Source organism: Eumetopias jubatus, unplaced genomic scaffold (genome assembly GCF_037043125.1).
Source record: "Eumetopias jubatus isolate StellerSeaLion01/CBP00866 unplaced genomic scaffold, mEumJub1_p1.0 scaffold_5, whole genome shotgun sequence".
NCBI classification, from domain to species: Eukaryota; Metazoa; Chordata; class Mammalia; order Carnivora; family Otariidae; genus Eumetopias; species Eumetopias jubatus.
In genome coordinates, this window is record NW_028274811.1 from 85,400,701 (window position 1) to 85,415,172 (window position 14,472).

Here is a 14,472-nt window from a genome sequence, read left to right on the forward strand (position 1 = left end):
TGGGAAATTTTTATGAAGACATAATTATATTAGCAATTAGCAATTACCAATAGGCCAATATAGTATAAGCAGAAAAGGTTAAATATTTTAATGATAAATATTTTAATATAAAAATATTTTTATTTATTTTTTATTTTTTTTTAAAGATTTTATTTATTTAATTGACAGAGAGAGAGACAGACAGAGAGAGAGGAAACACAAGCAGGGGGAGTGGGAGAGGGAGAAGCAGGCTTCCCGCCGAGCAGGGAGCCCGATGCGGGGCTCAATCCCAGGACCCTGGGATCATGACCTGAGCCGAAGGCAGTCGCTTAACCAACTGAGCCACCCAGGTGCCCCTAAAAACATTTTTAAATAAATAAAATATTTTAATATAAATCTTGTGTGGTGAGGGGCAGGAAGAACCCAACAGAAAAGTGAAATACTAAGCATAAGGAGTTAGGATACCACTACCTCGCCCAGTAAGCTGCCATACTCACGACACAAAATTTCTAGGAAAATTCTTATGATTCTAGCTCTACCTCTGGGGATTACTTAGGACTGGGATAAAGGTAGTACTTTTTCCCTCCTAATTCTTTCCCATATTATTTCCCCTTCTGTTTGTTTGAGTTGCCAACCTAAATTTACATGAGAACATGGTAAAGACAATTACCTCATTTATTTCAATTCTATCATTAGTCAAAGCCTCTTTTTCTTCTCTCACCTTTTGTACTGCTTAATTACTTAGGCCCTAAAAATATTTTATTTTCTCAAGTCTTTCTATGCTCTTGAGAAGTAAGCCTCCTCCAACATTATTCAGATTGAAAAATATTTAGCTCTTAACTGTTCATTTTTATTATTATTATTATTTTTTTACTAAAGGACTGTAATCCCCTTGAAGAATATAAGTTTTATTCTGGTCCTAATCTCCTTCCACCACCCCTAGACAGAAGTAGATTCCTCCTTTTCCTCTAGTCTTGGAAATACCACATTCTTCAAAATTCGGAAACCACGGTATGTCCTCAGTCCTCTTCTTTCTAATCTTGCCTACTTGGAAATTATATTCAAGTCCATTTCCTCAGTTATCCTCTCTGTAAGTTAATTCCTAAACCTCCACCTAATTCCAAACACTCTTCAGCTCTTGACCTACATTTTTAGTTTTCTGTAGGGCATTTTACCTCGATTAACTCTCACCACCTCAAAACCAGCATCTCCAAAACTGAGCTTATTTTGTCTAACTAAAGGCAAATTTCTGTTGACTTCTGTGTTCCTATGAGAAGTCGAGTACAGTCAGGAACATCCGGTAATACAAACTAGCTCAAAATAATTTTGATGTCAACTTTTGTGCCATCATTAAAATTACAAATCTATTGCCAAAAGATACAAAAGTATTCTTAGGAAGATTAAAGCTCAGTAGCGTGTAACAATTACCAGACACCACCTAGTACAAAGGAACATTCTCATATAACCACAGATTTTAAAATTAAAATTTAAACTACAAATTAGTGAATCCAACCTCCCTTGCAACACTAGAATTCCTTCACCTAGCAGTGAGATATAGAGCAAAGACGAAGAGCCCCGGAGTTATAAAATAGAGATTTAACTCCACATTTAACTGAGTCATAGTTAAAGAATGTGAAAAATGTATTTAACTGTTACTCTGTTTCTTCATCTATAAAGCGAATTAAATGAGTCGCTGCATGATGCCTACACATGCCTGGCACAGACATGGCACCAGAGCAGGCATTCAAGAAACAGAACCAGTTCCTCCATGGGGAAAAGACACTGCTTTCTGGGATGGTACCTGCCAGTGTGGAAGAGCCCTGTCAGAAGTCTGACTTACGTGAAATAAGTGCTCTAGTTTTGCCTGCTGAAGCAACACCAACTATGTCCACAAAACTTCAAATGGTTAGAGTCAACTATCTCCTAATTCTTTTCTTCTCTAGACTAAACAAAGCTAGACATTCAAAGCAGAGTATCTGCTTGCAAATTTGGTCACTGCAAAATAACCAGCTAATATTAAAAATTCTAGTATCATCCCTCTGGCAATCACCACAGTAGTAAGTGTTTCAGACAAAAAAATCACTAATGGTACTAAAACTAGTAGATGGAAGTTTGATAGTTTGAAAAAAAACAGGTTATTTACATAGTCTCAAAGTATTTTCCCACTAGATGTTTATTATTTGTTTAAAAATATGGCAACTGTATAGTGAAGAAATCTGAAAGGTAACACCTTAACCAACTGATCAGAATTAAAATCACCGGTAATGGGACAATTTGGCATTATGTGCCTTCTGATATGAACTAAGAAAAACAAAATATCATTTCTATGGTGTTCCTGCTGAAAATCTGTAACTTGAATCTAATCATAACATCAAATCTAAACTAAGAGATATTCTACAAAATAAATGGCCTATACTTTTCAAAAATGTCAAGGTTATGAAAGACAAAAACTGAGGAAATGTTCCAGATTAAAAGTGACTAAAGAAACATGTTAAGCAAGAACAATGAGTGGTCTCAGTTGGACTAGAAAAAAATTCTCTAATGGCATTCATTAGTAGGACAACTATAGACATTTGAATAATGTCTGTAGATTAGAGAATAGTATTGTTATCAGTGTTAACTTCCTGATTTTGAAGATTTTACTTTCTTATATAAGAAAATGTTCTTGTTCTTCAGGACTTCATTCTAAACTACAGGTAAAGAGGCACCTTGTTTGCAACTTACACATAAATGGTGGGGGAAAAAATATAAATATAGAAAAAGAAAGGAAAGAGAGAATGATAACACAAACATGGTAAATGTTAACATCTAGGAAATATTAGTGAAGAATATATGGAAATTCTTTGTATTATTTTTTGCCACTTTTCTGTACTTTTTGAAGTAATTTCAAACTTGTTTAAAAAATTCATGGTCGTATCCACAGGGAATTAATTTCCCACAATCATATTAAGTTAATAATTATAACCCCAATTTCTTACAGGAAAATAGAGAGGTCAAGTAGTTACCAAAAAATAAATCAATGGTACAGTTGGGATTTGTCTAAATCCAAAATCAACTCCCACGACACTAGTTTATAAAATACTCTCCGGGTATTCAACAACACTTCTGGGAGGGACATCATCAAAACAAATAAATACACTTTGATGGAGAATTTTTTCCGTTTTCTTTTAAACTAAAGAATCAAAAAGCTTCAACTTTTTTTAAGTTGTGGTGAAACAACAAAAAAAAAATATGTTAAATTTTGGCTTTAGAGGTAAGAATTGCTGCTGTTTGTCATGGCTTTTTAGCTGTCAAAATGACGTTATTTTAATCTGAAAAATCATATTTTTACCTTATCAACCTGTAGCGACTGCCACATAAATTAATATAGTACCACATAAGCAAATAATGAGGTGATGCCATATCTACAGAAAATTCAAAATAGTAACCTTCAAAATTCTGTCTTAAAGATCAATGTTAAAATGCTTTCCGTATTTAAAAAAACTACTTTGACGCTTCCCAAATTTGGGAACAATCAGCAACATCTCTAAAATCTTAACACAACAGCCATGTCCAGAAAGATCATCAATGAATTAGAACCAAAAATAAAGTTTTCAACTTTAAAAATTATATTCAAGAAAGACCACAATTATTTCTTCAAATTTTTATGTGGTACAACCTTTTTTGAAAGTTATTTAGAAATATATATCAAGATCTTAATAAATACCACTTATCTCAGTAATGTCACCTCTGTTAAACGCCCTAAGGAAATAACCTGAAGTACAGAACAAGTTATATGAGCAGAAAGGTTCACTGCACTATTTCAATGGGGAAATGATCATTTAAATTTTAGTGCAACTACAGACTAGAGCATCTACATAATGGAGCTGTAAAAAATTGTTTTCATAAAATTTTGAAAATGTCCAAAGAAATTATTTCTTCATATTAAACCATAACTGCCTCCCAACATGCAGAGATGATGCTAACTGAATTGACAATTCTGTCATCTGCTGAGCATTATGAGGAATGACTTTGCATAATGGAGACAGAAGACAGCAGCATAACAAGTTCAGAAAGAGGGTAACAGGCAGACAGAGAGAAGGGGGGGGAAGAGATAGGAGCACCAAGATCAGCAAGACCAGGACCGGGGAGCCACTGCTTTTCCAAAAAGTCTGGGAAGCCAGAACATGGGTTTTAGAGCCAGCAATGTTTAAGGAATTACAAACTGTTTGTGTGGCTGTGATGAAACACCACTTCCTACTTCCACAAAATGGTCAATTTAAAGTCTGCTTTGCACATACAACTTTCTTCCCCTTGGGAAGTGAGAATAGGAAATGGTAAGGAAGATTTCAAGGAGATGCTGAGTTTCATATCTGCAACAATTTGGAGAAGCACAAAGAAGTAGCTACACACACAGAAGGTACAAAGGAGGACTCAAAAACGTAAGTTCTAGAAATCTGCAGTTATCAGGGGATGTGAATAAGTTTTTCTTATCTTTACTGTTCTAAATTTTCTGTAATGGAATTTTAACTAGAAAAACAAAACAAATTCTTAAAAATACATCTGTATAGAGATAGAAACAAATAGTACCAAGCCATATTTTCTCCAGAAAAAGTAACAAGAAGAGATTAGTTGGACCGTATATCCTCTCTACATCTCAGTTAACTAGCTGCTTCAGGAGGTCTGCTACACATTTGAAAGATAAATCTAACTATAAACCAAAACAATTAAATTATGACCATTATATTATGAGACATAACAATTCTATAATCCACTTAATTCATAGGCTTCTTTTATTTGAAATTCATTATTCTTTGTCAGCATAAAGTAAACTGATACTTTCAGCATTTCTGGGAAGGTACAATTATATTTTCCATATTTTGCATACAGAGAAGGATAACTATATTCTTATGATTCTTCTGATTTAATCACACGTTTTGAAATTCTTCAAGTAGATTTATTAAGGACTCTTTTTTTTGAACGATTATATGAAGGGCTATATTTAGCATATATAGCTAAATGTAAAAATTGGAAACCTCAAACCATGAGTTTATAAATAACTAGGATGTAAGGTGCGCTTTAAGAGAGCCAAAGGCTAAAGAGGAAAAGAGGTCACTGCCTGGAGTAAGTAGGAGGGAATCTACATAGGAAGTGGCATCCAGAATGAGCTCTGAAGAGGAAGCCTGACAGATGGGCAAATGAGAACACTTCTGAGAGATCCGAGATACAGTTTTCGTAATTTAGAATCATGAACAAATTCTATTCAATGAACAATTAACCATGGTAATAACACTGTGTTACATACCTCCAGTCCACATCCAGGTCTTCACTCACACTGGAGTCATCCTCAAGGTTATTGTTACCATCCAGCATGAAAGCTTCTGGCTGTGCAAATTCATTGGCAGGCTCATTTCCCTCATCACTGCTGCTTTCATTGACTTCATTGTACTGTAACCAAGGAATTTCTCCCTCTTCCAAGGATGTCTGTTCCCTAATACAAACATTTTAAGGGAAGAAAAAAATACTATTTTAAAACACATCACAAAATTGTTCTCTAAAAAGAGTTCTATTTAGTGCAAATAGATTATTCTTTGAGTTCTAAACTCTTGGTACTTACATGATTCTAAAAGTCTGATCTTATAAGTTATTTAAAAGGTAAGCAAATTTGCTATAGGGTCATATGTATGTAGAAATAGCTCCCAATTACATAAGGACCTATTTTATTTTATTTTATTATGTTATGTTAGTCACCATACATCAGTTTTTGATGTAGTGTTCCATGATTCATTGTTTGCGTATAACACCCAGTGCCCTCCATAAGGACCTATTTGACAAACAAATTACCTATGTTCTACATTTCCTCTTCGTGCAGAAGAAAAATAAGAAAAATTCATTCCAGACAATTTTATTTTTTACACAGTGCTCTTGAGGGTGCCTGCACGGCTTAGTCAGTTAAGTGTCTGACTGTTGATTTCACCTCAGGTCAAGATCTCAGGATTGTGAGGGGCGCCTGGTTAAGTGACTGCCATTGGCTCAGGTCATGGTCCCAGGGTCCTGGGATTGAGCCCCACATCAGGCTCCCTGCTCGGAAGGAAGCCTGCTTCTCCCTCTCTCACTCCCCCTGCTTGTGTTCCCTCTCTCACTGTCTCTCTCTCTCTGTCAATTAAATAAATAAATAAAATCTTAAAAAAAAAGTTCTCAGGATTGTGAGATCGAGCCCCACACTGGGCTCCTCGTGGAACCTGCTTAAGATTGTCTCTCTCTCTCTCCCCCTCCTCACACTCCTCACATCCTCACTTCTGGTCATTTACGCTCTCAAATAAATAAATAAATAAATAAACAAACTAAACCCTGCTCTTGAGTAGTTTCCCTTCACAGTTGAAGTCCAAATTCTTCTGCCTGGCCGACAAATCCCTACACCATACCTGCTTTCTCCTTGGCCCTCTTCTCCAACTGTTACCTCTCACCACTCTTCCCCCTATTTACTATATTCCTATTATTCCTTCTACCTTTGGAACACATGGAGAGCATTTCCACCTTGGGGCCATTTCCTCTTCTTTCACCAGGTTTTTGCACAGCTATTCCCCCCTTGATATTCAGGTCAAAGTCAATGTCAGCTCCTCAGAAAGGCCTGTCTTAACCACTCATTTTTAAGTAGCTGTCCATCACCACGTAACTCTGCTTATTTTCATTATAGAACTTACTTCTACTTATCATTTTCTTGTTTATTGTTAGTCTTTCTCCCACTAAAAATAAGCTCACAGGAACAGGGACAGACAAACAAAGAAAAGAAAAAAGAAACATTTCAAAACAACAAAAAAAAGAATTATTCAGTAAATGATATTAGGACAACTGAGTATTCATCTAGAGGGAAGGAGGTTAAATCTCTATGTCATTATTTACCCGTTAACAAATTCCAAATCCACATTTTAAAAATGCATGTGCACCCCACCACCACTTCTAAAACAATGAAAGTATTGGGAGAATCATGAGAGAAATTTTTACAAAAATCTCAGTGTCATTGTAAGCATGATGTAAAACCCAGAAGCCACAGACAAGATTGTTAAATTACACCACTTACACATTAAAGAAAAGTCAAACACCAGAAGTACGGACACAAAGATCAAACTGAGAAGAATTAATTATAATACATGAGCAACTAAATCAAGGCTGCAATGACTGAACCAAAGGTACTTTATGAATTTATAACTAAGAAAATTATACCGGTAGAATTTTCTTATTTATATTTCTTTTATTTAACAGAAAATACTGTTTAGTATATCAAAAGGAGGTTAATTATTAGAGCATAGTTCTGACAAAGATGAATTTTAGTTTGGATTTTAAGAAGAAAAATAATATACAATAACACATATTTCAAGAGCAGTTCTAATCAGAATTCTCTTCATTCTAATGTGCAAATTTAACTTTGGGGATAAAAACATTTATGAAAGAGATGTAGATGATGCCCACACATAAGAATCAACACATTTTAAAGACACAGAAATAGTATCTCTTTATACACCTAAACCCGCAAATATTTCTTTAATCTCAGATCCTAAGCAACACTTCAAAAACAACAGGTTTGTAAGATTCAGTATCTAATATCGTCTAATAAAATCAGAGAAATTAGCATAACAAAACATGCTTAATTTGTTGAAGGTTTAATATCTAATGTATAAAGATAGCGGATATTTTCTTTTCATGCATCATAATTAGGTCCAATGAAAAACAAAACCCAAAATGGATTTAAAATACAAGGTCAAAAATTCCTAAGCAACAGTTCTTTGTTTCTACCTGTATTAAGGCACTCACCATACTGTTTTATAACCTTTCTGGTGACTCACCTGTCTCCTCCCAGACTGGGAGCTTTCCAAAGGCATATAGTGCTGTCTCTCATCACTGTAGCTTCACCCCTTTGCAATAAGTGCTTAGCACTCAATAGGTACTCTCTATTTGTGTTGCAAATGTTAACAATAAATCCTTGAAAAACAATCTTAAAAAACAAATAATTTGGGGATTAAGCCTGGAATAGCCCTTGGAAATTTTTGTTCTTTCTAACGTACTCCTACAAGAAATGCTTTTCTTTTTCCTATTATACACACATCAAAATGACTCAGTTAGTACTCTGTACTCAGATTTAGAACATAAAACTTAGATATACTGGTGAAAATGTTTCAGTATAAGAAATAAATATGTTTTTTTAATTCAAATAAAACTAAAATAAATTATTCTGAATATAAATAATTTATAACACATCATTAATACTCTATATAAGGAATTCTTGGCTACATATTTTGCTTTAACATTTGATTCTGTTTTTAATTAGTCATAATAATGTAATCATAGAAATAGAAAATAAGTAGTATATAGTATACACTTTCAATTAATTACCTAAAGTTCACATCATTTCATACCATTTAACGCAAAATTTACCAGGCTAGAAGAGTGGCACTGTGCTGGGCCAGAGTTGGCTTGATATTGTAACAAAAGGAATTTTGCTCTTTACAAAAAAAAGAAGAAAAAAAGATTCTGAACAATAGGGTCAAAAGTATCTTTCATATTGTGAGCTAACAAAACCAATATCCTCATGGGAACGTAAGCATATAAGGTAAGTTTAAATGCTTCAGAAACCTTGAAAATATTTAAAGCACTATCTCAGTCTTCTCTCTCTCTCCTTATACACATACACATTTACACACATGCCAGACATACCACATGTAACACATTCACAAAAATTTAGACCTTCAATGTCCTTTCTTCATTTTGGTAATTCAAAAATTAATAAAATGCCATATCATGTTACATAGTAATTTATGAGATTTAAAAAGACATATTATCTAATCATGTCTCCAAATGGTCAATTCTAAAACAGGATTCCAGTAGATGGAAGATGTGGAAGCCTGTGCCTATCACAACCACCACTGATGTCACAGGTATTTCAACTGGGAAGGGAAATTGCCAAGTTGTCCTTTCCTTTTGAGCACTTCCAGCACAGCATGGAGGAAACGAATGCTGCTGCCCCGAGAGGAAGCTGAAAATGCTTCAAAATGTATCTCCCCAATCTACTCCCAGTGAAAATCCTAGAAGACCATCATCATTGAATCTCTTGACTACAGGCTATGCTTTAACTCAAATCTTCAGATAAATAGACTGATGTTCCCTTTATGATATATGATTAAAGATCCCCATTCTTCAATAAAAGAACCTAAATTTAATAACATGTGAATAGCAATATTAAAATTATCAAGATATATTAATAAGCCAATATGAAGTATCTTAAAGAAATTTTCATTAAAAAGTTTTAGAATATGCTAATATATAACCATGCATCATAGAATTTTCTGAGAAATGAAGAAAATGAAAGACAAGTCAAATAAAACCTCTAAAATACTAACTACTCTGATTTTATATTCTGAGTGGTTTCCTTTAGCTAACTGATCAGCAATTTGAGTATCCGTATTTGCAGCACAAAATTTCAACCTCTGGGTTAATTGCAACATTTTAAAGGGCTGAGGCTTTCATGAAATAATCCATATTATAAGAAACTTCACAAAATCCTGGACAGCATAATAAGCATTCCTAATTAACTGGTATTTAATTAACTGGTTTTCATTTTATAAGTCAAGACACATGTTAAGTAGTTGCTAAGCTTGAGGGATAAGCTCATTTTTAATACTTCTAATTGCAGAGCAAATTTTTTAAGATTTCAAATCCCTATCTTGGAATTAAAGTACAAAGGAAAGTAAGTGAAATTTGAAATAAAAGTCAAAAAAACTTCAAAAGGCACTTATAAAATCAATGGTACCCTGGTTCCATGTCATCCAGTCACAAAGGATGGACCCCCAGCACCTAATCTGAAGAACTGTTTGTTTATTCTAATAAATTCAGTGTTAACAGGAAAGGCGAAATATTAAATTTTTATTAAAACATTTTAAGAATATTTATGTAAAAAGTTTGTAACGTCACCAAAACAGCAGGAAAAACTTGAAAGATACACAAGTGTGAGATACAAATTTAAATTCAAAAATACTAATTTAAAATACTAATTTCAATACTGTCCAGCAATTATTCAATGTTTACCTAGTAAGTTTGTTGTCTAGCTTTCTGAAAGCCTATTTCCCACCTTTTCTTCTCTCTTCAATTTCACAATCGTCCTATCCTCCCCACTCTCAGTATGTAGTAACAATAAGAATACCGAAGTCACCAACGACTCATCTTTTCTTCCCACTGGAGAACCTACGGGCTTACCCACACTTGTACCTACCTTCTACCTTCCCATTAGTTAACAATGGAAGTCTCTGCTCCTAAAGGCCCTCTCCTTAGCTGTGGATCCTAACCCTTCTCATCTTCCAAGAACTTCACTTTATCTTTCCTCTAATTATTAGTCAGCTATTTTCCTCTGCAACATTCTATAAGCAAACAATCATGCTTCCAGTTTTTGGGGGTGAGGACATTTTCCTAGGCCCAACATCCACCTGTGGCTCCTTCCTCCCTTTGTGAAGAATTAGGTATGGTGACTTTCTCTACTCTCTCACCTTCAATTCCCTTTATTTTTTAATTTCTTTTTCCCCCCAAATGTAAAATATATACCATCTATTTAAGTTATAAAGCATATTCTATTTAACACTCATAAACCCACCACCCAAACCAGGAGCTAGACAGAATATTATCACTGACTAGCAAACACCTTGTACACCGCACCTACCCTAACCCCTCGGCTGCCCTCCCGGGAAAAGTACTCTCTGGATGCCACTGTCATTCCATTGTTTTTTGAAACAATTTTTACTAGTTTTGTATACTTAAACAAGATATTTAACTTCTGCTTGCTTTTAAGCTTTGTGAAACAGATATCATACACATTATTTTTCCAGAAACAGCTGTTTTCATTCAGTAACATATCTCTAAGATTCATTCATGTTTTTGCATATAAGTGTGGCTGATGCATTCCCACTGCTGTATAATACTCCATGTATGAATATACCACTAACTTTTCTCCTATGAATATTTGGGTAATATCCAGTTTTATAGCTTTCATGAAAAATACTGTGACGAACATTCTTGTACACAACTCCTGGGCCACATGGGGAAGTTTCTCCAGAGTATACACTTAAAAAGTGATACAGCTGATAGTCTACCATGCAAATGTTAAAATTACTACAAATTTCAGTGCATGTGACTTACTTCACACCTCAAAAAGCATTTATATCCTCCAAAACACCCAACATTATCAAATTTCCTAATGTTTGCTAATCTAATGGGTAGGTAAAAAATGATACCTCCTTGTGATCTTAATGTATACTCCCTTGATTACTAATGATCTAAGTACCTTTTGATATTTTTACTCACCATTAATATTTCCTCTTCGGTGAATTATCTGCTCAATTATTTTGAATATTTTGTAATTAGACTGTCAGTTTTTCTTTCTGATTTCTAGGAGTTCTTTATATCCCACACATTAACAATTTATATTCTATAAATATATTCGACGAGTTTCTTTCCTTTTCATTTTCAGTTCCTCTTCTTTTTATGTCTTTTGTCCTTTATTATTTTCACATCATATCATTCCCACCAAGACCTCTACTACGATGGCTGCTGAAATGGTGCTATGAGCACCCTTGTCTTGCTCTTGATTTTAAGGGGGGAGGGTTTAATGCTTCATTATTGAAAATGATTACTACTGATTTTTTTTTTTTTGTAGATACCTTTTATCAGGTCAAAGAAATTCTGTTCTGATCCTAGTTTCTAAGTTTTTATCATGTTGAGGTACTGAACATTACTAAGCGATTTTTTCCCTCTATCTATAGAATCTATCATATGAATTTTCTCCTGTATTCTGTTAATGTGGTGAATGACATTTACAGGTATTCTACATTAAAACACCTTTATATTTCTGGAATTAACTCAGATTGGTAATCGAGTTTTACCTTCAAAAAATATATACTTAAAAATTCAGATTTCCAATTCTGTTTGGGATTCTGACATGCCTTTAATGAAAGACATAGTTTTTTTTTTTTTATTTGAAGATTTTATCTATTTGACAGAGAGAGAGAGGGAGCACAAGCAGGGAGAGCAGGAGAGGAAGAAGCAGGCTCCCTGCTGAGCAAGAAGCCCCACCCAGGACCCTGGGATCATGACCTGAGCTGAAGGCAGACGCTTAACCAACTGAGCCACCCAGGTGCCCAATGAAAGACATAGGTTTATATTTTCCTTCACATACTCTTTTGGTATTAGGGTTACACTGGCCTTTTAGAATGATTTGGAGAAACAGCTCTTTTTCTTCTCTTACAGAGTGGAGTGACATGATCCTCGAAAGTTTAGTTTAAGAAAATTTAGCTCTAAAACCATCTGGATTAGTTGTTTTCTCCACAGTAAGATTTTAAACCACTGATTACATATCTGTAATATTTATAATATTATTCAGGCTTCCATGAGTTTTGGTGAATTTTTTTTTCCTGGGAATTTGTCAATTTCTTCCAAGTTTTCAAATTTACTGGTACAAAGTTCACAGTACGCTTCTTACTCTATTCAATCTTTATTGTATTTGTGGCTGTGTACACTTTTGTATTTCAGTATTATTTATTTGTGCCTTGTCTTTATTTTCTTGTTCATTATCCAACTGGATTGTCTATTTTTCTTAATCTGTTCAAAGTACCACCTTCTGATTTCTTTGATCCTTTCTATCATAACTATTTTCTAACTTACTGAGTTTTGCCCTTATCTTTCCTAATTCTAATTATTTCCTTATTTTCTTTAAGATTCCTTTTCTATTTTAAATTAAATGTGTAGTCCCTCCATGTTCAAGTTTTCTTTTCTAACTTCTTTTCTATCTTAGAAAGATAAATTTCCCTTTACCAGTTTCACTGCATTCCTCAATTGTGGTGGTATTCTCATTATCAGTAAGTAGAGAGCATTTTAGACTTCAATTATAATTTTTTTTTTTTGTCCTACTGGTTTTTTAGAAGGATGAACAACTTAAAATTATGGATTTTTAAATTTTTATATTTTTGTTATTTATTTCTAAGTTAACTGCATTGTGGTCAGAGAATATAGTCTTCAGGATACTGATTCTTTGAAATGTGTTAATCTGTGCTTTGTAGCCTAGTACATGCTCAGTTTTTTGTGTTTGGTATTCCACAGGGTGGAGTGTTCATTAAACCATGCTTAAATGAGTTATTCAAATCTGTTAAAGATGATGAATTTCTTATATTCATGAATTATAGGTAATTGAGAAAGGTATTTAAAAATTTCCCAATATGACAGTAAATTTGTAAATATTCTCTAGTTTGGTTAAATTTTGATTTACATATTTTGAGTCTATTTTATTAGGTGCATTCAAGCTTAAAGCTGCTACATTTTACTGGTAAACTGGACTTTACTACATACTGACCTCTCATTCTCTCCAATAATGCTTTTTTAAGTCTACTTTGCTAATGTTAATTTAACTGTTCCAGTTTTGTTTTGTATTTGCCTGAAATATCATTGTCTATTCTTTTACTTTCAATCTGTCTGTATACCTAGGCTTTAAGTGTATCTTTTGTAAAAAGCATTCAACTTTAAAAAGATAAATCCAACTGATTTGAAGCTTTGACTTTTACAAGTAGATTAGGCAATTTATATTTGTTACAGGATTTGTTCCATCTTACTTTTACCCCTCTTTTTCCCCCCTTTTTAATGATTTTTTCCTTTCTTTACTTTTATTTGGATTGACTTTTAATATTCTTTTTCCATGTCTTAATTCCTTTTTTCCTCATCTACAGGTTTCCAATACATATACTCGATGTTCTTTTTTTGCTGGTTATCCTTGAAATTTTACCATACAAATTTAACTTATGTCAGAAGTTAATTCGGAACCCTCTCCCAAACAGTACACTTCAACTTTGATCTTCCCCCTTTCAACTAAAATACTATTGGTGTCCAGTGTTTTAGTTCTGTCCGCATCACCCCTCACTTTTATTTTTTTTAAATGAATTACTGGGCTTTATTATTGTATGGTATCAATGCAAGTAACTGATGACTTCCACAAATGTTCCTGTTTACACTCATATATTTCTATATCTAACTATAATCTGGGATATTTCCCTTAAACTTAAAAGTTAAATATTCAAGCGTCTACTTATCATCTACACTGCATGTCTAAATGGCACTTAAAACTTCCAAAAAGCATTCTTACTTCCCATTCCTCTCCCCAGACCTTCCCATCTCAGTGAATGACAGTAACTACCCACTGTTCAAACCAAAAAACCCAGCCATAACTGATTCCTCACTCTCCCTCATCTCAAACTCAGTCCCTCCTATTATTTATAACTCAAAAATATTCTCAAACCTGTTTACGTTTTCTAATCCTCACTACCATCCCCTAGTCCAAGAGCCTTGCTCAACTTTCTTCTCTTTTGTACTTCAATACCTTTCTAATTCAATCTCCAGAGACAAAGCAACTAGAGTGAATCCTTTAAAAATCTGTGTCAGATTAAGCAATTAACTCTCCACTTAAGATCTCCCTATGAATAAATTCCA

At 33.9% G+C, this 14,472-nt stretch overlaps 1 protein-coding gene across 1 annotated transcript in view; it reads right to left on the reverse strand.

The window, feature by feature from the left end:
- Window positions 1-14,472, reverse strand: part of PJA2 (praja ring finger ubiquitin ligase 2) — a 70,753-nt gene that overhangs the window by 18,492 nt on the left and 37,789 nt on the right. The window contains exon 6 of the mRNA XM_028102723.2: window positions 5,264-5,449. Coding sequence (XP_027958524.1) covers window positions 5,264-5,449 — 186 coding nt within the window. The remainder of the gene's footprint in view (window positions 1-5,263; window positions 5,450-14,472) is intronic.